The 23,538-nt window shown below is 39.0% G+C and overlaps 1 protein-coding gene across 9 annotated transcripts in view; it reads left to right on the top strand.

Annotated features, from left to right (window-relative positions):
• Nucleotides 1-815: 815 nt before the first annotated feature.
• Nucleotides 816-23,538, top strand: part of USP45 (ubiquitin specific peptidase 45) — a 65,279-nt gene continuing 42,556 nt past the window's right edge. For 3 of the 9 annotated variants that reach the window (XR_009338922.2, XM_059083676.2, XM_067011526.1), the window contains exons 1-5: nucleotides 826-887; nucleotides 5,952-6,061; nucleotides 9,467-9,639; nucleotides 10,892-10,995; nucleotides 15,129-15,229. Coding sequence is in view for 8 of the 9 variants with exons in the window: in XM_059083676.2 (XP_058939659.1) it covers nucleotides 5,962-6,061; nucleotides 9,467-9,639; nucleotides 10,892-10,995; nucleotides 15,129-15,229 (478 nt within the window). In the remaining variant the exon portion in view is untranslated. Of the gene's footprint in view, nucleotides 888-5,951; nucleotides 6,062-9,466; nucleotides 9,640-9,754; nucleotides 9,792-10,891; nucleotides 10,996-15,128; nucleotides 15,230-23,538 lie in introns of those variants that run through there. The other 6 variants (XM_059083669.2, XM_059083670.2, XM_067011523.1 and 3 more) reach the window with 6 other exon arrangements.

The following is a 23,538-nucleotide window of genomic DNA, read 5'->3' as shown; positions in this document are numbered from 1 at the left end:
GTTGATGTCTGCAATATCATTCAAACAAAGTATTTTTCAACCAATTACTTTTACTAAACATATGCAAAGTGAAAACCACTTTAACGGGTAATCGAGCTTCAAAGAAGTCTAGGTATAGGTCAAGAAATTTTCTAATAAAGAAGTGAAGGAATTCCCTGGTGGTGCGGTGGTTAAGAATCCACCTGCCAATGCAGGGGACACAGGCTCAAGCCCTGGTCCGGGAAGAGCCCGTGTGCCACAACTACTGAGCCTGTGCTCTAGAGCCTGAGCTCCGCAACAAGAGAAGCCACCGCAATGAGAAGCCCGTGCACCACAAGGAAGAGTAGTCCCCGCTCACCACAACTAGGGAAAGCCGGAGCGCAACAACGAAGACCCAATGCAGCCAAAAATAAATAAATAAAAATAAATTAAAAAAAATTTTTTTAAAAGTGAGAACGACAGGTAAGACAACAATAATGGGAAAAAACAAGAAAATACATGATGTCTGGTGTGATTTTATTGCACAGAAGAATGTGACGACGAGAAGTCGGAGGCTGTCCGGGCACGCTGTCCAGCAAGAAGTGGGACTTAATCCTGACTCCAAGAACACCCCAGCTGCGCGAACTCCAGGCCACTATCAGGATCCAATTAGCAGCCTACTTAACATTTTTCTAAGATTAGCCGGGGCCTACCTAGTCCTGCAAACTTACAGGACGCAGGCGCGACGCGAGCCGGCCCCTCCCTGTCCACGCCCAACTCCGGGTGCGCGGCCACACGAGGGGCGGTCCCAACTCCCCTCCCCCCGAACGTGGGGGCGGGCACACGAGGTCCCGCCCCTGCCAGCGGGAGGGGCGGACGCGCAGGCGCAGTCTCTTCCGGTTGTAGATGCTGCCGCCGGGCCTGGCAGGGTGAGTTGGGGCTCGGAGCTGGGGTCGCCGCAGTTTCTCCGTCTTCGTTTCCGCAACCCCGGGCCCTTGTGGCTTGACTGGCCTGGGAATGAACGCCCCCCCCTCCCACGCTCCCTCGCCTTCCCGATCCCTAGGGACTCCAGGCGGTCACCGAGGGCCGCGTGAGCGTGGCCGGGCTGGCTGGGTGTCCAGGCGGCGGCGAGAGGAGCCGGCGAGGTGGGGCGGGAGAGGGGCCGCCTCACCTTGACCAGGGTCGTGGCGACCCAGCACCCTTCCGGCCTCCTTTCCGCGCTCATCCTCACGGCGCATTTTCTTTTCAGAAACTTGGGATGTTTTTGTTAGAGACCAGAGGACGAGTCTTACCGTGGGTGTCTGGCAGCATCGTGCAGTATTAGGAACCCTGGAGATGGACTGCCTGGGTCCAAATCTCCATCCATAGCTTACTGGCTCCTGGTTTCTGCAAGTCACCTAACTACTGTGTGTCTCAGTTTCAAGTATAAAGTGGGAGAAATAATAGTAACCTATCTCTTAAGGTGGTTGGTGGTTGGGAGGATGAAATGGGTTAGTATCTCTTCAGTTCTGAGAACCGAGTGCGATGCACAAAAAAGTAAGTGCTGGTCATCTTTTTGAGCCTCTAAAAAGAGAGTTTTGTCTCTTTCTTCCCTCCCCCGGCATCCCCGCCGAAAATAATCGCCCAAGAGTAGGGAAAAAAAGATTTTTTTCTTTTTTGAGAATATGGGCTTTTGTATTCACGGCCGTTTAAAAAAATTAAACATTTGTAAACAGTTACACATCCTACATTAGAGAAAAGACAGGTGTAGGTAAACGCGGAAGTTGAAAACGGAAGTTTTGTTTGGGAAACCACGTGAGAAAAATGGCCACGTATCTATTTGTATCTATTTGTGCTGAAAACACTTAATATAGCATGCCTGAGACTGCTGTCCTTAGAAGGGTTAGCCCTTGCTTGGCATCTGGGAACAACATGTTTTATGTTGTAGGGTACGGTTTATGCAGAAGTTTCTAGCCTCCCTAAAAATCCTGCACCAGTGAGTCTGTAATGGGCTTCCCTGAGCAGAAACATTGCACAGACATTACTGGATTTTACTTATTGGGGGAAAAGTGTGGTAACCCCTCTTGGGAGGGAGAGAATGGTAAGGAAACCTACACTTGGATTCCTCTAGACTTCACCTGTGTCTTTTTCATTATGATCAAGCTGTACGTCCATACTGCATTGCTGTAATAAGTGTTAGCCATGAATACAACTATATGCTGGGTTTTGTGAGTCCTTATAGTAAATCTCCAAATGAGAGGGTGTTCTCGGAACTCCCCAGACACAATAATGATGATAGTATTTGAAGCTCCAATAATCGGACTTTAATTTTGTCTCTTTTTGCCTGAACGGGGAATTGAAGAAGAAAGCTATACAGATAATTGACTGCTAAATAGTGGGTTACCATCCAAAATGACTCTGTATGTTTAGACATAGTATATGTATTAGAAAAATCACTGGAAATTGACTCTACATTGCCAAGTTAAGTATGAGTCAGTGTTTTTGAAAAGAGGCATAGGTGTTTTATAGATTCTAGGTCAGCTACCTGGTTCTTTTGGTTATTCTGCCTGTATTAGCTATGTGTTAATGCTCATCTTTATCAAGAGTTTACCTGTGCAGGGGGTGTAAAAATATGACCAGTTTCTCATGGGCCATTTTTCTTGGATTCTCTTAGTTATGCCTGTCTCTTTCCAGGACATCAAGTTAAAATAGTTGGAGGTAAGTTTGTAAATTGGGTGGTACAAAGATCCGATTTGCTATTTGATTACATCTCTTTTCTCTCAATCAAGTAGAAGACCAGATGATAATTTGGAGGAGTAGGGAGAGGAGGAGTTGGAGGTTTGGGAGGGTGAAAAAGATTTCAGAAGGCTGTGTGAGGAATATATAAGTGAGTTGGCCAGAAGGTGTAGTAGATAATGGGGTGTCTTGATCCGTTTGCAGTTATGATTATGAATTTAGTGGACCCAATCTCCATTTGCGGTTATGATTATGAATTTAGTGGACCCAGTCTCCTTTCTTACAAGACTTTCTCCAGCCTGATTGGATGCATTCAGGGAGAAAGTGGTTAATTGGATTTGTCTAGGATTGGGGTTCTGTTAGAGGGGTGGTGTGGTAAGTCATTAAGGCTGTGCACACATATTCTGTTCTTTCTGGGTACATGTTAAGGTTGTACTCTTTGTACATTACCCCCCCGTGCCCCTCCCCCTTTTGTCTGTTTGAAGTTAAATATGGCCATATGACTTGCTTTGGCTAGTAAAATATAAGCAGACATGTGTCACTTGCAAGTGACACTTTAAGAACCAGCCCTCGATTTGCCACTTCCCTTTCTCCCTTCCCTGCTACAGTGATCATGGAAGCACTTGTTGAGATGCAGCCTCTTGTCAGCCTGGGCACTAAAGGAGTATTGGAGTGGCTGATGAAGCAAGCTGGCAAAACTTGAAGTTGTGATCAGAGAACAGAATACTTGAATTAGTGATTTTGCAAGGTGGGACTGTAGGGATAAGTGGATGAGGCGGTCTGGAGGGTGAAGGCAGTCAGAAATGAAGTGGTCAAGGAACTTGGAGACCTTCTGCATCTCTGTAACCCCTAAGGCCTTAATTTATTGCAGCCTTGTTCAGTAGTGATGATCCTTGGACTTAAGGAAATGGCTCTTAAAATGGTAAACTCAAAAGCTTCCTTATGTGGAACATAGTGTGACTAAATCAGGATTCAGGATTTGTTATTGAATTGAAAGATTCTTCCACCTTGATCAATGAAAGCAAATAAACAACCACAAAAATTACAGTATAGGGCTTCCCTGGTGGCACAGTGGTTGAGAGTCCGCCTGCCGATTCAGGGGACACGGGTTCGTGTCCCGGTCCGGGAAGATCCCACATGCCGCGGAGCGGCTGGGCCCGTGAGCCATGGCCACTGAGCCTGCGCATCCGGAGCCTGTGCTCCGCAGCGGGAGAGACCACAACAGTGAGAGGCCCGCATACTGCAAAAAAAAAAAAAAAAAAAAAAATTACAGTTTAGCTTAGCCATGGAGTAGCATGGTATTAGGTAGGATTTAGGATATAGTGGTTTAAAAAATGCATTAACTTGTATCTAAAATCTTTAGAATTAACTTTAAGTTTTTAAGAAATAGAAGGGATTTCTTAAAAATATATTTAGAGGAGCTTCCCTGATGGCACGTGGTTAAGAATCTGCCCGCCAGTGCAGGGGACACGGGTTTGTGCCCTGGTCCGGGAAGATCCCACATGCCGCAGAGCGTGGAGCAACTAAGCCCATGTGCCACAACTACTGAACCTGCACTCTAGAGCCAGTGTGCCACAACTACTGAAGCCCGTACACTTAGAGCCCATGCTCCACAACAAGAGAAGCCACCGCAATGAGAAACCTGTGCACCGCAACGAAGAGTAGCCCCTGCTCGCTACAACTAGAGAAAGCCCACGCGCAGCAACAGACCCCTCGCAGCCAAAAAAAAAAGTTTTCCTTGTGATAAACCATAATGGAAAAGAATATTAAAAAGAATATATATATATATACATATATATGTATATATATATGTCTCGGAATCACTTTGCTATCCACATTTTAACAAGATCTCCAGTTTGACTCACGCACTGGCCTGATCTCTTAAAAAAAGCCAGTTGTCTTAGGAAAGTAAGACAGTATTAGTTCTCCATTTCTTATGGGAAGAACAGTTGTAGATTAAAAGATACTGACATAACCAGTACAAAGTGCAAACCTTGATTAAATTCTTAATCAAAAAACCAGTACAGGGCTTCCCTGGTGGCGCAGTGGTTGAGAGTCCGCCTGCCGATGCAGGAGACACGGGTTCGTGCCCTGGTCCGGGAGGATCCCACATGCCGCGGAGCGACTAAGCCCGTGAGCCATGGCCGCTAGGCCTGCGCGTCCGGAGCCTGTGCTCCGCAACGGGAGAGGCCACACAGTGAGAGGCCCGCATACCGCAAAAAAAAAAAAAAAAAAAAAAAAAACACCAGTACAGATGATACTTTAGGTCAGCTGAAGAAATTAGAATATGATAGGATATGAGATGATATTAAGGAATTACTGTTAATTTTCTTAAAGGTGAAAATGATAGGACTGTATAGGAGAATCTCCTTAAGGCAGTGGTCCCCAGCCTTTTTGGCAGCAGGGACCGGTTTTGTGGAAGACAGTTTCTCCATGGGAAGAGGGGGGATGGTTTAAGCAGTAATGCGAGCGAGGGGGAGCAGCAGATGAACCTTCATTCGTTCGCACCCCGCTCACCTCCTGCTCTGCGGCCCGGGTCCTAACAGGCCGCGGACCGTTAGCAGCCCAGGGGTTGGGGACCGCTGCCTTAAGGGATATATGCTCTCTGCAACTTCCTTTTAAATAGTTCAGCAAAAACAAACATACATACATGTATAGATATGTCTATATACACATTGATATTTAGATAAAACCAATAGGGCAAAATATTCGAGATGTGGCATCTAGACAGTATATGGGTGTTCATTATCCTGTTCTTGTAACTTTCTTGGAAGTTTAAAATTTTTCATAATGAAAAAGTGGGGGAAAAACTCGCAAAAAATGCAAGAGCTTAAAAAGTTAGAAATGTATTTCTCTGTCAGTAGTCCAGTGCTGGGCCACTGAGTGCAGGTAGGGCGGCTCTGCTGTGCTTGGCACCAGGCCTCCACCCGTGGCCCGTTACGGCTCTTCCAGCTCCGCCTGTCTTCTAGCTGGTGAAATGAGAGAAAGGACAAGGGAAGCACAGGAACCAGAAGCAGCGTACACTTCAGGTTTTTTTAATTCACCTGGACATCATACATGTAGGGAACAAAAGTCAAATGTAGTTCGATTTTTTGTATTAAAAAAGTTTATTGGTTTAATAAAGATTTCTTTGGTTTCAGCTGGTGCTCCCTTCTTCCTCTGTTAATTTACTAGGCCCATTAAACTTGAAGTCATTTCCATTTTAGTATGTGTTGAGTAAAATACGTAAAGTTTTAATTTGGAGGATTAATGTGTATGTTTACCCCCAACCTTTTCAGTAAGTAACAGATGCGGGTGAAAGAGCCATCCAAAGCTTTACCTGAGAAAGCCAAAAGAAGTAAAAGGCCTACCATACCTCATGATGAAGACTCTTCAGATGACATTGCTGGTAAATTATGATGTCTGGCATCCTGAATAGTGTTGCAGAAGAAAAATAATAATATATGTTTTTAACGACCATTTTCTGCATGAACTTTAAAATCAGCTTGTCTAGATCCTGTGGACATTTTTATTGAGATTTTGTTTATTTTATATTTGACTTAGAATTGGCATCTTGTTGTTTGTTTCTCCTGGCTGTGAAAACCAAGCCTTCAAGCCAGTGAGGTTGGCAGATGACCCTGGAGAGCTGCTAGCTTCCTGGCTTGCTTTTCTTTTTAGCTTCATGTCTTGGGTTTTAGCTTCTGAGGATTTTCCTTACTGACTTACCAGTTCAGTTCTCCATTTAAAAAGAGGTTTTTAATATATTATTTCCATTTTTAAGTGTTTTTAACTTGGATGATGTTTCAGGATAGATTGCTGTATTGAAGGAAGTCTGAATTATGTCTCTAAATATTTGTTCTACTCTGTTAATAAGGTTTCTTCTGGGATTCTTATTATTCTTATGTTAACTCTCTTTTGCCTATCTTCCATAGTTATCATTTTTTCTCAAATCCTCTAAAACTCCTATTTCCTTTTTCCTTTGCATGCTGTTTTCATTTTTATTTTTTACTGTGTGTTCAGCAGTGTTGCTTTCACCTTACACTCTTTTTAATTTTGCATTCGTTTTTGTGGTTTTATTTATTTATCCTAAACTCTGCTGGTCACTTCCTATTGCTCTGCCGCCTGAGCCTAAAGTGTTTGCTTCTTTTTTGTGTTTTTATTGCATGGCAGCGATTGCTCTGCCATTTTTCCTTTTCCTTCCTTCCTTTTTCTTATGTTATCTTAGCATAGAATTTGTGGCTTTGATTTTCTTTGACGTAGGGTTACTTTTCTTGGGCTAGTTTGTTTTAGAATATTTGTGTAAGAAGGAGGGCCAGAGCACTGTTGAGACCTGACTGTTGAATTTGAGCTCGTATAGGCTTTACTTCTTTCCAGCCACCAGGATTATGCAGCCCTGGGTTTTTTTCAGAATCCAAATTATCTCTTCTTTCCAACTGCCATAGAGATGAGGCTGTTCCCTGCAATTATGGCTTGCTTTTTTCTTTTCACCTAGTGAATGAGAAATCCCCTTCTTTCGATTCTTCTCAAAACAAAATTGGATATAGGGGTGCTCCTGCCACTGTTGTTGCAGCACAGAGACTTAGGTTTTGTTCTATGTCTGCAAAGCATGGCTTGTTCTCTGTGAAATCTACTGCTGCAGTGCTCTCTCTGCTTCCTTCTGTGCACACCCCTGTTTGATCTCTGCTGCTTTGAGGTGGGAGGCTTTCCACTTAATTTGTGACTTGGGGCTTCACCTGTCTCCTGGTTCCTCTGAAAATGAACTCTGTATTTTTGTTTTCTGTTCTTTCTGCCCTTAGATCGTTTTGGGGAGGAGAAAGGGGAAGTGTTAATTTTATGCCACCATTTGCAAACTGGAAGACTCCTTGTGAAATTTTTATTAATATTTAAAGTAAAAAATATGGAGATTTTAATTATTGTTTTTGATTTGTTAATGTGAAACAACTCTAGACTTTAATAGATTTTTATATTTTTATTTAGGAATCTCTAGAGAACCTATTTGTCAAATGAAATTTAGACAATTATATGATTAAATGAATTGCAGAAAACTGAGGGAATTTACTTATTAACGTAGAAGGATATTTTTCACATTTTTCCCCCACAAAAGATAGTGAATACTGTTTAGACACTGGTTAGCTTTTGTAGGAAAACCTCAGACTTTTAAATATACTTATAAAAAGTATATATGGTTGAGATATTTAAAAGCTAATAGATTTAATTTAGGGGCCTAGAAGCTTTTTTGTCTTGAATTCACTTATCTCTGAATTCATTAATAGTTTCAGTTTCATAAGTCTGAATTGTAGAATCAGAGAATGGTTAAGTTTTACTCTGGCCAGTCCCACGCCAGAGATGATATAGAAGGTGTGTGGAATGATTTTTCCCTTAGAATTTTAAAATATAAAAACTCAAAGCAATGACATTTGGTAAACCATTTCTAGGTCCTGTACCTGTGTGGTCATTTTTGTCGGTCTTCCCCTGAACAGCCCTTTCTTTAATGGCATGCATCCTTGCTTTTCAAACATAGGACTTCAGAATTACTCCTTTTATGTCTAGTCTTATAACTTACTCTTGGTGTAAAATTAGAAGTTTTGATCTTTTATCAGATTTACATATTATTTTTGTTGAAACTATTTATTATAAGTAATTTGTCAGGAATCACATTCTTTATCTTCAGAATGAAATGGAACTAATGCCTAGTCCCTAGTTAACCAGTAGGTGAAAAGGAATGCTTTGCATTCAGAAAGGGAAGTGGAGAAAGTTGAAATGTACATACTCCTTTTGTTTCCCTCTTCAAGGTAATCAGTCTCTGCCTTTGTTGTTTGGTTTTGGCAGATAGCTGTAGATTTGGTGTTTGGGATATTTGAGGGGTAGAAATTGAAGTGTTCAGGTATTTGGGAGGAATGGAAGTGTTATTGAGCCCTTGAGAGAAGAATATGGTTATTTGATAAATTAAAAACATATTTGTTCATTTTGGCCATTTGTCTCCACGCAGGGCACACAGTAAGAATCTGTTATAAAGGATAATGAAGGACCATGCAAAATCATTTGTTATTTGGGAATAGTCATTAAGGAGAATTCTGAGAATTCTTGTTCCTGCAAATTATGCTTTTGTTTTTTTCTTCTCTTTTCTTTCTCGCAACAATGGTGAAAATAGTATCATAGCAGAACTAGCCCATGGGAAGATTTTACTTGTGTATCTTAGTGAAAGAAAATACATTCAAAATGCTTGATACATAGTAGCTGCTCAATAAATAATCTTCCTATTTATTAAACTTTTAATTTTTGAATTAATCTTAGATTTACAGGAAGGTACAACATGTATACAAGGAGGTCCCATTCAGTCTTCATCAAGTCTCTCCTGATGTAACATCTTGTATTTCTATAGTACAGTATCAAAACCAGGAAACTGACATTGGTACAATCCTTAGAGCTTATTCAGGTTTCACCAGATATACATGCACGTGTGTGTGTGTGTGTATGTGTGTATGCAGTTTACTTACATGTGTAGCTTTCTATAAGTGCCAGTCAAGATACTTGATTACAGTATCACCACCTTGAGTGCTAGTTATTTATAGCCACACCACTGCTCCCCATCTAAAGCCCCTGGCAACTGCTAATCTGTTCTCCAACTCTATAATTTTGTTATTTCACAAATGTTTTGTAAGTGGAATCATGCAGTACGTATCCTTTTGAGTTATTTTGTTTTTTGAATGTCTGTGCTTTTTAGTTATAGCATTTTAATATTGTTGACTTTTGCTTGCTAATGGTATCACTTTGGTTTGGCAAAGAAAATATTCAAATTTTTTGTCTTATTCAGTAGGTTTCACTTGCCAACATGTAAGTCATGCTATCAGTGTAAATCATGTGAAAAAAGCAATAGTTGAGAATCTGTGGTCAGTTTGCTTGGAATGTTTAAAAGAAAGAAAATTCTATGATGGACAGCCAGTACTTCCTTCTGATATTTGGTTGTGCCTCAAGTGTGGTTTTCAGGTGAGAAAAGTCTCTTTTATGTGAGAGTTTGTCTTAAATATTTTCCTTAAATCTTACTGTGAGCTCTGACTCTTGGTAATGCTTAGAACTTAAGATTAATTTATTCTGTGTTTAGACAGAACTCTCCAAGGCCGAGCTTAGAAATGTTTAAGGTAAAGTAAAATTTATGTATGTTCAGAAATTAATCGTGTGGTTTATAAATACTTCAAAAGGGAATCCAGCCCACTTGCAATAGTTCTCATATGTGGCCCTGCCTTTACCTATTTGTATTTACTTAGGAAATGGATCCAGGTTTTGGGGTTCTTAAAAAATCTTTTTGGATTCATTTTTTTCTCTATGAAAAGTGATTATTCTGTCTTTTCTTTCTTTTTTTTTTTGCAAAGTTATTTCTCTTAAGAGCTTAGAAGCTATTGGTATCTTTTTTTAAAAATTGGAGTATAGTTGCTTTACAACGTTATAGAACCTATTGATATCTTTAATAAAGGAATTTTTAAATAAAATTAAAAGTATATATATATTTTTTAGAATAAGAGGCATCTTTATTATCTCACATAGAAAGCCAGAAGTAGGGCCACTTAAAGTTAGTTGCTTCAATGGAAAGAACATTAAAAACTGAGATTTCTTCCATTTTTCTGCTGTGCCATCCTCAGTTTCATGGTTTCAGGATGGTAAAAGATGTTTCGTGCACTGTGTTTCACACAGCAATCACCAGAGGCCACAAAGAGGGCAAAAAGTACATCCCTTCCCTGTGTTCTTTTTTAAAATACGTAAAACTTTTCCAGAAACATCCATTAGACTGCCCCTCATGGGACATTGACTGGAATTGAATCTCATTTCTTTACTTACCTGGTGATGGAAGTTACTGTGATTGGTCTGAGTCTCACTAGTTTTCCGTGGAGTTAGGTGGAGGTGTGTAGGGTATTAGGAAATGTGTGTATAGGGAAGGGGCACGACTGGCCTTTGAGGATGCTTAGGGTCCCACCATGCATAAGACAGAGAGCGTGTACATTTTTAAATGGTATGGAAATTAACTTGGCTCATGACTGTTCTACTATGTAACAAGAAGCAAGTTAGCCTCTTTGCAAGAAATTGAATTTAATGAGAATCCATATTGTTTTCTGAAACTTTTCCCTCCTGCTTGAAACTAAAAACAAAACAAAACTTCTAGTATGTTTGAGTATGATTTAAGTTTTGATTAATTTGAAATAAACTTGTATGTAAATCATACAAAGAGTGTTCTGTTCATCTTTAGGGATGTGGTACAAACTCAGAAAGCCAGCATTCATTGAAGCACTTCAAGAGTTGGAGAGCAGAGTTTCACTGTATTATAATTAGTCTGAGCACATGGATCATTTGGTAAGTTAGATTTCGTTAGTACTTGTGTTCACGATAAAAACTGTCTTTGAGGGCTTCCCTGGTGGCGCAGTGGTGGTTGCGAGTCCGCCTGCCGATGCAGGGCACACGGGTTCGTGTCCCGGTCCGGGAAGATCCCACATGCCGCAGAGCCATGGCCGCTGAGCCTGTGCGTCTGGAGCCTGTGCTCCGCAACGAGAGAGGCCACAACAGTGAGAGGCCTGCGTAATGCAAAAAAACAAACAAAACAACAACAACAACAAAAATCTGTCTTTGAGTTTTATAAGGTACGATATTTAAAGATGATATACCAGCTTATATTTTTTAGTCTAAACACAACCTGTGGAATCATTTAAGAAAATTAACATTATCCATGAATCTAAAATTTAAGTAAGAAAAAATTTAGTCATCCCTGTAGTTTTCTTTAACACTTTCTTTGTACAATAAAGAAAAATTGTTGCTGGTTGATTTTTTGGTAATGAATTTGCTAAATTAGAATGTCAAAGTTCTAGTGGAGGAAGTACTTCAAGCAGTCAAGCTGGTTGGCCATTCTCTGCAGGGGACAAGGGAAGCCTAGGCATAGATAGTTTGTAGGAACTTCTCAGGGGATTCTACTACTTAACCCTGGTTGGGAACTAAGTCCAGTTCCCTCATTTTATGTGTAAGGACACTGAGTATCATTTATTTACCTTTTTGTGGTTACAAAGTAAAGATCCAGGCACTAAAACAAGTCTTTTGATTCTTTAGTCCCTTACCAGCATACCACACTGCTTCAGTGGTTTAACTGGACACTGTATCGAAAAGCTTTTCCTATATTTTACAGCAAAAATTTTCTCACGAATTTATAGACTCCTAGGGTTATTCAGATGAATTTTCAGGATCAAGTTTTAGGACAAAAATATTTTAACTTTGTGCTTCATTTCAGGGTTCTAAAATTAATATAAGGATATTTTGGTTTGTATGAGAGACCATCATCATATAATTTAATTCAGCCACAGGGTTGGATGCCTGCTGCATTGTGTTTTTGTTGTTGGCCCCAAGTAATAAAATTGGGGTGAATGAGGAAAGAATTGCTAGAACTTAATATGTAAATGAAGCATTGGAGCCAAGGGAGAGGGGGATGATCCCACAGTGTGGCAGCTCAATAAACATTTCTCTGTAGTCTGAATAGAGCAGTGGTCTGCAATGATAGGGTGTATCAGAATCACTGGGAGGCTTGTTGGAATAGACTGCTGGGTCTCAGGCTTAGAGATTCTGATTTACTAGTTCTGGAGTAGGGCCTGAGAAATTGCATTTCTAACAAGTTCCCAGGTGTTGCCAATGCTGCTGGCCTGGGACCATAGTTTGAGGACCACTGAAGTAGAAAAAGATGGTGGGAGAATTGAGTGGCAACTGGTAAAACAGGTTCATCTCAAGTGAATCTGAACTGGAACGTCTGTTCCACTTAGGACCCCAATTATGGTATGAATCATGATTTAATTTCAGCAAAAAAGCCTTACCTAGCATAATCAATTAGGGTTGTTAGTTTTAATTTAATTGTTTTTTAAATTTTATTTTATATTTAATTGTAATTTTGCTTTCATAGTTATATAGAGTTACAAGGATGGTGAATTTACTGAGTTTTGTGAGATGGATTTGTGAGATTTATATTATACTGAAAATAATTTTAAGTCACATTTGGGGGTCCATAGAATTACTTCTCTTTCAAAGAAAGAAATTAAGGTTTGTCACATGCATTTATAGAAATTTAAAGGTTGTGACTATTTTCTTTTTCCCGTCTAATTCTTAAACCTTAAAAAGTTTAGGGTGCTTCCCTGGTGGTGCAGTGGTTGAGAATCCGCCTGCCGATGCAGGGGACACGGGTTCGTGCCCCGGTCCGGGAGGATCCCGCATGCCGCGGAGCGGCTGGGCCCGTGAGCCATGGCCACTGGACCTGTGCTTCCGGAGCCTGCGCTCTGCAATGGGAGGGGCCACAGCAGTGAGAGGCCCGCGTACCACAAAAAAAAAAAAGTTTAACAATATCAGTAGAAAACTTAACTAATCTGGATTAGAGAAGGGCAGCTGGAACAAGAGGAAAAATCTGAAAAACCTAAAAAAAAGAAAGGAATATTGTAGATTTGATAATTTAATCACAACTAACAAAGTGTTGCTGGATAGTGGATTTAATACTGCTTAAACAGATAATTATTAGTATAATAATACAGCAGCTTCTTACCTCTGACTCCACATCAGAATCACACAGGTGGAATTTGAAAAACCCATAGGTACCAGTGATCCTCTATTAAATCAGGGCTTCTGTATTTTTAAGTTCCATAGGTGATTCTTATGCCTAACCAGGGTTTAGAGGCACTGATTTAACACTTAAAGATAACATGTAAATGTGTGCTTTTAAATCATTCAAAAGTTTGTTGAAAGGTTTAATATTTCCCTTGTACTCTTATTCTATTACTGATTTGCGAGCCCTGTGTCTGTTTCCCACTCTTAAAAAGAAAATATTACACTTCTATAAAGCTATTTATTTTAAAATGATAATACTTTTTTGATTGTTGTGAGGAATTAAACCAGAAAATGCATGTAAAGTTCTTAGAACAGTGCATGTCACATAGTAAGTGTTCATTTATTTTTTTGGTTATTTCTATGGAAACAGGTAGAATTAAATTATCTTGAGCTCTCCCCTTTTCTCCAAATTCGCTGCCATTGTGCGGTTTTTATTTACATTTTTTTGGTACTCTTAAAGTTACAACAATATATTTAATAACAAGTAAAAATTAGGTCATAATCTCAGGAAAAATTTGATGTTTCAATATTTTTCAAATGAGCAATTATATTTTTATTATTTTTGCCAATCATTACATCACTAAATATTGAACATCTATTATAATGGAAGCTTGATAACTGTAATTGCTTAAATTCCATCATGACCTATTGGAAAGGTTGCTTTGGGAATGTTTTTTGTAACTCGATTCCTTCACAGATTTACCTATATATCTGTGTATTTCTGTGTGCAAAGTGATAGAGTGAACACTCAGTAACCATTTGAATTTTGAGCGCTGTTTAGGAAAGGGACCCAGGGCTTCCCTGGTGGTGCAGCGGTTGAGAGTCCACCTGCCGATGCAGGGGACACTGATTCATGCCACGGAGCGGCTGGGCCCGTGAGCCATGGCCTCTGAGCCTGCGCGTCCGGAGCCTGTGCTCTGCAACGGGAGAGGCCACAACAGTGAGAGGCCCGCGTACCACAAAAAAAAAAAAAAAAAAAGAAAAGGGACCCAAACCTAGTTTACAGCCATTGATTCCAGGAGCACTAATAGTTATAAGCAAGAAGATTGTGAATATGTAAGGTCATGTTGGTATAATGCATCACATTTATAAAACACTTTCAATATGGTCAAACACTGTTCTCATTTTATCATTGGATCTCATTAAGATGATAATAGATGGAAGAAACCTTTATTAACTATATGCACTAAGGAGTAAACTTAGTGGAGGGTAGTTTTCTGAAAAGGAATGTGCTTTTCAAACGTGAGGGGGACTGTGCTGTGAGGGGACAAGGTTAGCTCTGGCCTCTATCCACGGGGTGCCAGTAGCAGCTTTCCCAGTTGTGACAACCAAAATGTCTCACAACTCTGCCAAATGTCTCCTGGGGGACAAAATTGCTCCTGTTTGAGAATCACTGACATACTGACACCAGCTTCTCCCTTTCCTCTTCCTTATCTTTTATATCCATTTCGTTACTGCTTCTACCTGGAAATCTACGTCTGTTCATTTCTCTCCAGGTCCACTGCATCTACCCTGGTCTCTCTCTATTCCTGATGCCATCCAATATGACATTAGTCAGAGTGATGTTTTCAAACTGTAAATTGGATCATATCACTCGCCTGCTTATAAGCCTCTCATTGGCACTCTTTTACACTTAGGATAAACTACCAAAACTCTAATTTGAATGCTAAGGCTCTGTATGAACTGTCCCCTGCTTATTTCTGTAGACTTATTTACCTCATTTCTCTTGCCTCACCCTATGTATCCCCCTTACCCCATGACTTAAAGATAAAAGTGGATAAATACCAACTTTATTACCTGATGTGCAAAATTATTGAAGATGCTTTCATAATATTTGCTTACATTTTATATTTTTTCAGGTGTTATGAGTGCGATGAAAAATTATCAACACATTGTAATAAGAAGGTTTTGGCTCAGATAGTTGATTTTCTCCAGAAACATGTTTCTAAAACACAAACAAGTAAGTTAACAGCAGTTGCTAAAGAAATTTGTATTAAAGTATGATATTTTTAAATTATTATAAAGAGATAATAAATTCATAAAGAGTACTTTGGATTTTACTGTGACCTCTCAGTAGGAGTGCCATGAATTCTTAGGTAGCAGTTCTGTGATGTTATCTTGTGTTGTATTTACATAACTAATAATGAGAAGCTGGAGAGGATAGTGACTGGATTGTGGGCTTCAATGCTGAATTTGAATTTAGGTTCCACTGAAATTGCCTACTGTCTGTGTGACTTTGACTCCTTAGTTTCCTTATGTAAAAAATTAGTATGATAATTCTGTCAAGTGGGAATGTTGTGAAGCTTAGGGATGTTTTCTGAAGATTTAGAAATACTGTGTGTAAAAATACTTGAATAGTCCCCGACACATTTATGAAATGGTATCTGTTATTTGTTACATCATTGGAATACTGTTCTGACACTGAGTAACTGGAATTAGGCTAACCTTGCAGATTAAGGGCTCAGTTCCCCCAAAAGATTGCCCTCACTTCAGACACCATTCTCAAGCTAGGGGTTCTCAGGACCCCCCCCATTTCTGACCAACTGGCTACAGGGGTTCCCACTGTCCTCTTAATTCAATAATCTGCTAGAATGACTCAGAAAACACTGGAAAGTGCTATACTTACAATTACAGTTTCATTATAGCAACAACAACAAAAAGAAATATAAATCAGCACCGGCCAAAAGATAAGACATGTAAGGTGAGGTCTGGGAAGGTGCCAAACATGAAACTTTTCTATCTTCTTCCTGTGGGGTCAGGATGCATCACCTTCTCAGCACATTGATGTGTAACAATACACACAGACTGTTGTTAACCAGGGAAGCTCACTGGAGTTTTGGTGTCTAGCGTTTTTATTAGGGTTTCATTGCATAGGCATGGCTGATTGAATCATTGGCCACATGATGTAACTCAGTCCCCGGGGTCCCAACCCTCTAATCACACGTTTGGTCTTTCTGGCATGGCTGGCTCCCATTCTGAGTCATCTCATTAACATACGTTGTCTAAGGTCCCACAATGAATAAAAAAATACTTTGTTAACATAAACTATCAAGCGTGGTCTGAGGGGCCCACCATGAGTAAAACAGACACTCCTGTCACTCTGGAAATCCAAGGATTTAGAGGGGGCTTCTCAGGAACCTGGGACAAAAGGCAGCCAAATCCTTTATTATACAATAGTAACGTATTATATATTGTACTTTGTTTTCTAACATATAAGCAGTATATAATACACATTAATGTAAATTACGAATATATAGGGAAGGAATTTCTTCATTCAAAAGTATTAAGTGCCTACCACATGCCATGCTTTATGCTTTATTTGATATGTAGTGGTAAAACAAAAATAGTTTCTATGTTGCCCTCATGAAGTTTAGAGCATAGTGGAAGAGACAGACAGAAACATAACACATATGTAACTTGTGGTAAGTGCTACAAAGGAAAAGAGCAGATTGCAGTGATAAGTAATACTCTCATGGTCACAGTGATCAAGAAAGGCCAGTATGGCTGGAGTGTGGTCTTCTGGGAGCAAGCAGAATGTGGTAAAGTTAACATGTAGGTGGGCAGGTCATGAAGGATACTGTAAGGAATTCCATGGTAAAGAATTTTTATTTTATTGGAAGTGTAATGGAATCTATTAAAGTGTTTTAAGCAGAAGAGTAATAGTCATTTCATCTTTTTAAAAATAAAGATAACTCTACCAAATGGAGAATAGACTGCTGTGGGTTAAGATTGGAGGTGGGGAGGTCCTTAAGGAGGTAAAAGGTTATTGTGGTAGGGCAGGTGAGAGATGAGGAGGGGTTCTGGTGGAGAGTGGGTGGACTAGGTGTAATGAGTGAGGGAAAGTAGGAGGAATCAAGTACATACCTCAGGATTTCGATTAACTAGGTGAATAGGAATAAATGGTCATGGTAATTTGGAAATGCCTTTAGAGCAGGAATTGAACTGCTTAGTAGGTGGCATCAGAAACTGAAAAATTATACAGAAATATTGTTTTCAGCTGTATTTTATGTAGCTCAATATAGAATGATTTTTGGTAGCTGTTGCTCTGAGACAGTAATGATGAAGACATTGGAGGAGGAACTAGAGGAGGTAAACTCGGGTTCTTGGACAGTAGAAGAAATGATTAATTTTATCACTCATTCATTGGAAAATATGGTAGTTATAGGCATTTAATGCTTATAGAATAGAGGTTGGTCTTAATGCTGTCTCCTGAAAGTTGCCCATTAGTTTTGTTGGCCATAAGAAGAAATGTAGGGGGCTTCCCTGGTGGTGCAGTGGTTAAGAATCTGCCTGCCAGTGCAGGGGACACAGGTTCGAGCCCTGGTCCAGGAAGATCCCACATGCCACGGGGCAACTAAGCCTGTGAGCCACAACTACTGAGCCCGTGTGCCACAGCTACTGAAGCCCACACGCCTAGAGCCCGTGCTCTGCAACAAGAGAAGCCACTACAGTGAGAAGCCGACGCACCGCAATGAAGAGTAGCCCCTGCTCGCTGCAACTAGAGAAAGCCCACGCGCAGCAACAGAGACCCAGCACAGCCAAAAATTAAATTAAAATAAATTTTTTAAAAAAGAAGAAATGTAGGGATATGATGGCAAGGGTAGTTAAAAGTACAACTGTAGAAATTATTTTCTCTGGATTTTTTACGTTAGAGGTTTCTTGAGGTTAAGAACAAAGCCAGTCTGATTCCATTCAGTTTTACAGATTTCTTGAATATTTATTATCGCAAAGGATGTAAGGTAGGGAGCGTGGAATGGCATGGGAGAAAAACCATGGGCTTTGAGTCAGGGGAGTCTGGAATTCAAATTTGACTCTTTCAATCACAAGCTCTGTGACCTGGGGCATATTACAGTTTGTCTGAGCCTCATTTTCCTCAGCACTTTCTCCCTCTTTCCCATGGGAAGAGAGATTGATAAGACCTTTCCTAAAGAAGTTTAAAAAAGGTGTGAGATTAAAAAAATAATGATATAAGTCGCATAGAATTTGTATTTTGAGTGATGTTCAAACAGAGTCCTTCAAATATTGAAAGAGGGATGCAGCGTTCAATGGAAAGGAACTCAAAAGGAATCGTGGAGGAGCTGGCTTCCAAGCCGACCCTTAAAGGATGAACTTGAGATAGGTAGAGAGGAGAGAAGAAATCATTTCAGGTGCTGGGAAGGAAGCACCAATGTAAGCTTTAATTGTGTTTATGCAACCATGGGTTGCACCTGGAATGGGGGAAACAGGTTTTTTTTTTCAGTGGCCTCTCCCGTTGCAGAGCACAGGCTCCGGACGCGCAGGCTCAGCGGCCATGGCTCACGGGCCCAGCCGCTCCGCGGCATGTGGGATCTTCCCGGACCGGGGCACGAACCCGTGTCCCCTGCATCGGCAGGCGGACTCTCAACCACTGCGCCACCAGGGAAGCCCGGAAACAGGTTCTTGAAGGAGTTTGAGAGTGTGTAGAGCCTTTAAAGTTAGGGCGAGACATAATTCTGAATCCAGGGTTTCCAGAAGTTCTAGGGCAAAATGTTAGTATCTTTGTGTTCCAAGTTACAGCAGCTCTCAGGCAAGTTTGATTTAAAATAATATCCCTCGGTATTTTAGAAGTAAGTTTTTTGGGATAGTAATATTTTTATAACATACTTTACAAATCAAATATGAAAGTTGCTATTGAGGTTTGTAAGAATGTTGGATATGATTATGTAGCTATTTTAAATGATAATCGTGAAGATTGTAGAAATGTAAAAATGTCCGTATATGGTAATTCAAAAAGACTATGAAACTGTATATATTGTGTTCAAACGGCAGAGTGATTTAAATGGAGCCTTTTTATATTTTGCATTAAGTAAAAATAACTACTGAGAGGAAAGCCTGTACCTGTACTTTAAACATGTTTTTAAGTTATACGATGCCTGGGCTAATTTCACGTCTGATACATCTAATACAGCTTCTCTGCTCAGTGAATCTCAACTTTTGTTCCCAGTAGCCCTTTAGACTCTTAAAAAATTATTGAGGACTTAAAGAGCTTTGGTTAGGTAGGGTATATCTATTAATATTTATCATATTAGAAATTAAATCTAAAAAATTAGAATATTTATTAATTTACTGAAAAATAGCTGTAATTCCATCACGTTAACACAAATAACATATTTTTAGAAAAGATAATGGTTTCCAAAACAACACAAACCTAATGAGTGACATTGTTTTACATTTTTCCAAATCTTTTGAATGTCTGGCTTAATAGAAACAGCTGGATTCTCATATCTACTTCTGCATTCAGTCTGTTCTGATATCACATGGCCTGTAGCCTCTGTAAAACTGCATTGTATAATTGAGAATGAATTAAAGTAAGAAAACCAAATAACATTTTGGGCTTATTATGGAGCTTAAGGACACCCAAAAAGGGGGGGGGGGTTGTCTTCAGATACACTTTGAGAACTGCTAAACTAGCACATTTCTGTCTTTATAGTTTCTGTCTTCAGTCTTTCTTGCCCTAAGGCTCAGCTCAGATCCTACTTCAGTGACACTTTCCCAATCCTTTATCTCTTCTTCTATGTAGCATACTTTAGAATCTTAACACTTGATTTTGTGGTGTTCAGCTTTCATATGTGTCTGTGTCTTGTTTATAAAACTGTACATGCCTTGAGGATTGTACCCTGGATTATATTCTTTTTGATTCTCATATGACTAGGTAGTAAATACTGCTGAATTGAACTGAACTAGCATGTGAGCAGTTTTTACTGAAGAAGTAGATATGCTTTGCATTTTCACCAAAACACCCCTGAATATTATCAAATTATTTTTTCAATCAGTCTTTTAATATACTTGAGTTTCTACCTTGTGCCAGACACTGTGCTAGATATTGGAGATACAGTTGTGAATGAGACAGATCTATTTCTCAATTCCTGCCATTATTGATCTTTTGGTTAATGAGGGATATTGACAAATCACAATTATAATTGCTGTTTAAATAGTGCTGTGAGGAGGAAGTACAGTGGACTGTGAGAACACTTTGGAGTAGTATCTAATCTGGACTAGAGGATCCAGGAAATTTTTATTTAGAGGAAGAGATTTCTAAGCTGGAATCTGAAGGGTAGCTAGATGTTAGGTAGGCAGAGAGGGAAGGGGTGTGTGCTCCAGGCAGAGGAGATAGCTCATTGATGAGGGAGCCTGATACGTTCAGGGGATTGTACAGAGCTGCAGGGTTGAGTTTTGTGATGATGGGGGTGGTGGTGAGAGGTGAGACTCTGGAGGTAAGTAGAAACAGCTATTGAAGGGCCTTGTAAGTTTAACGTTTATCCTGGAGGCAATGAAGAGCCACTTATAGGTTCTAAGAGGAGAAGTGGATGATCAGTTTTGTATTTTAGAAAGATCACTTACTGTACTATGGAGATATATAGGAATGCCTTAATATGTATACCTGCCCATTCACATGTCAATATCAATTTATTATATGACCAAATAAAGATTTCTAAGGCTAATGATTAACTAGGAGTTAGTGGAATTTTGAGAACAAACATATGAGGTAATTCTTATTTGGTTCCAAAGTTGACAAGTAGTGGGAAAGCAAGTTTTTCCTTTTTACTCTTTAAAGATTAAACTTCTTTTCAGCTGTAGAAATGGGCAAATTACATTAATACTACATGACTGGTTTAGGTAATTGCATTAAGCAGTTGAGGGAATCCCAGGGCTGGTTCCCAGAAGAATGCTCACAGCTGTGTAGATCCCACATCTGATGCTAGGATTTGCTTTAAAAAAAAAAAAAAAAAAATCTCTCCACACTCTCCCCCTCAAACATATACCGGAAAACTAAAAACAACAAATAAAATTCCCGTATAATGAAAAGGTCATATAACACAAGATTGAAAAAGAGCAAGAAAACTTTCTTGTGAGACCCACTCAGAAATATGTATTGTTAAAAGTGGGCCAGTATTCTCTGAAGGGCTTATTTCTCACGTTGGTAGTCTAGTAAATGTCATGTAAGTGTTCTACAAACACTTACAGAATACAGGAATTCCTGTTGAAATTATATCATTGAATATTGGTTTGCTATGTGTGAACTAGACAGATGATAGATAATCCCGCATTCTTTTCTAAACCAATAAATTTGGCGCATAATTTTAATACTGGTGGGATGCCATTTTCAAAGAACTTAAAGAGAGCATAAGATGTTGTATTCTGTTAAATTCATTAAGCTTATGTTCTTGGTATAAAAATACATGTTATGTTGGTTCTTTTGGTTTTATTAAGTATAAGTTTGTTGTATCTTTTTGAAATAAGTATGGTACATTTGGGATCTGAAATAATGTATCTGAGAATAAATAATGTACCCTTTTACAGTAACAATTTGTAATGTAATACTTTGACTTTTCTTTATAAAGTAATATTTTGTTCTACTATAAAGTGACAGTCCACATGCCTAAGAAATTTGCATTTTCATAAATAAGTACTAAAAATAGTTATTTCCATATATAAAAGGGGTTAGGGACAAAAAATGTTGAACACTTCAAAAACAATTTGTTTTACCTGTAGGGATATAAATCTGGGGTTCCTCATCCAAACTACAGAACACAGAGTTACTTGAATGACTGTTTTCTCAGTTCTCCCCCAAATGGCACTAACTTGTGGAGATATATAGGGAGAAGTTAAATGGATACAGTGGGTACCTATGGCATTAGGGCTTAAGTTTTTTTGAGGAACCCTTTGAGAAGGGCTACTATAAACTTTAATAAAACTATAAATTCACACACCAAAGACATCCAGCAATTGATTACATCCAGCTTTTGCTTAAAAGAAGTGGTCTTTTCTTTCATATCAGTACTAGCATTTCATTAGTGTCTTAACTTGTCACACTTATTAACCTTATCGTCCATTGTTATACAGACAGATAGCAGATCATAATGGTTAAGTGTGTGGATTCTGAACCCAGACTACCTGGGTTTAAATCTACTCCCTACAACTAGCTGTGTGCCTTCGTTTGATCATCATCTTTACAGTGGGGAAAGTTATCAGAGGAGATGATGCTCTCAGACTTTTTCTTTAAATAAGCAAACTGCAAAATAAGTTTGCTTTCCCCGTGCCTATGAGAAACTTGGGATGCGCCAGTGTTCCATTTCTGGTTTAACCAAGGCAATTCACAAATATTTATACCTTTGAGAAAAGAGAGACATTTAATATTACGTGGCAACAAATCCATTATTGGTTGTTTTCAGTTTTCTCCAAGATGAGCAAAGCTGCATCTCTGTGTACTTATTCTTCTGTTTCTGTAGGTTAAATTTTTTGGAATTTCTGGCCAATTTATAAACACATCTTAAATTTTGATTACTGTTGTTTAGCTGCCCTCCAGAAAGATTATACAAAGGGTATGGTTGACAAGAATACTTGTTTTTCCATGTTTAACTTTGTTTATAATTTTTAGGTATTTTGGTTTGGTTTTGGGGGGCAGTAATGAAGTTTTAGTGTCATTGCTGCCAAGTCCATCAGTCTTTTCTATAATGGTTTTTTAGCCTTTGGGGTGATGCTTGGAAAGTCTTTTGTACTCCACATTTATAAAGATATTCACCCACAGTTTTCTGGTACATTCAGGGTTTTTAAAAATTTATAACTTAATATCTTTAAACTTCGTTTAAAAAAATAATTAGAGGATCTTTGTGTTGGAGTCGTTTTTATGGTAGAAAAATTTGAGGTACTTAAGGTTACTTTTTAGATAGCCTTTGTCTTAGCTAAGTGTGGAAATAGTGGGTTTTTTTCTCTTTATTTTGGCTTTGCTGGTGCTTCAGCCAGTTTTCTGTCTTGTAAGACTTGAGTTATGTACAAAGCCCATTAGGTCTGCTCAACTAACCAGCTGCGCTTTGAGTACTCAGATTATAGTCTTAAAGGTAAACGACAGAGATATAAAAGACCTATAAAAAATTTATCTAGAATGCCTAAAGTTTTCCCTTTGCATTCTGGGGTCTGTTATTTTATTACATAAGTGCAATACCTGATGACAGTGTTGGTAATATAAAGGAGATAAGGTGAGATAATGATATATATATTTATATATTTTATTATAAATATACCTTACATATATAATATTTATATATGTAGTATATATTATTAATAACCTTCTAACCTCCAAATTCTGTGAAGATTCTTTTTAATTACAGGCATTTCATGGGTTCAGGTAAAACTGGAGGAAAATAAAACAAATGATCAAAATTTTGTATAGTTTATCTTTTTTTTTATTGCTGTAGCAGCTTTGTCCTTTTAATTATATCATACTTCAAAACATCTTGAAGTTCAGTCCTT

Source organism: Kogia breviceps, chromosome 13 (genome assembly GCF_026419965.1).
Source record: "Kogia breviceps isolate mKogBre1 chromosome 13, mKogBre1 haplotype 1, whole genome shotgun sequence".
NCBI lineage: Eukaryota > Metazoa > Chordata > Mammalia > Artiodactyla > Physeteridae > Kogia > Kogia breviceps.
This window is presented reverse-complemented; position numbering and strand designations above follow the sequence as displayed.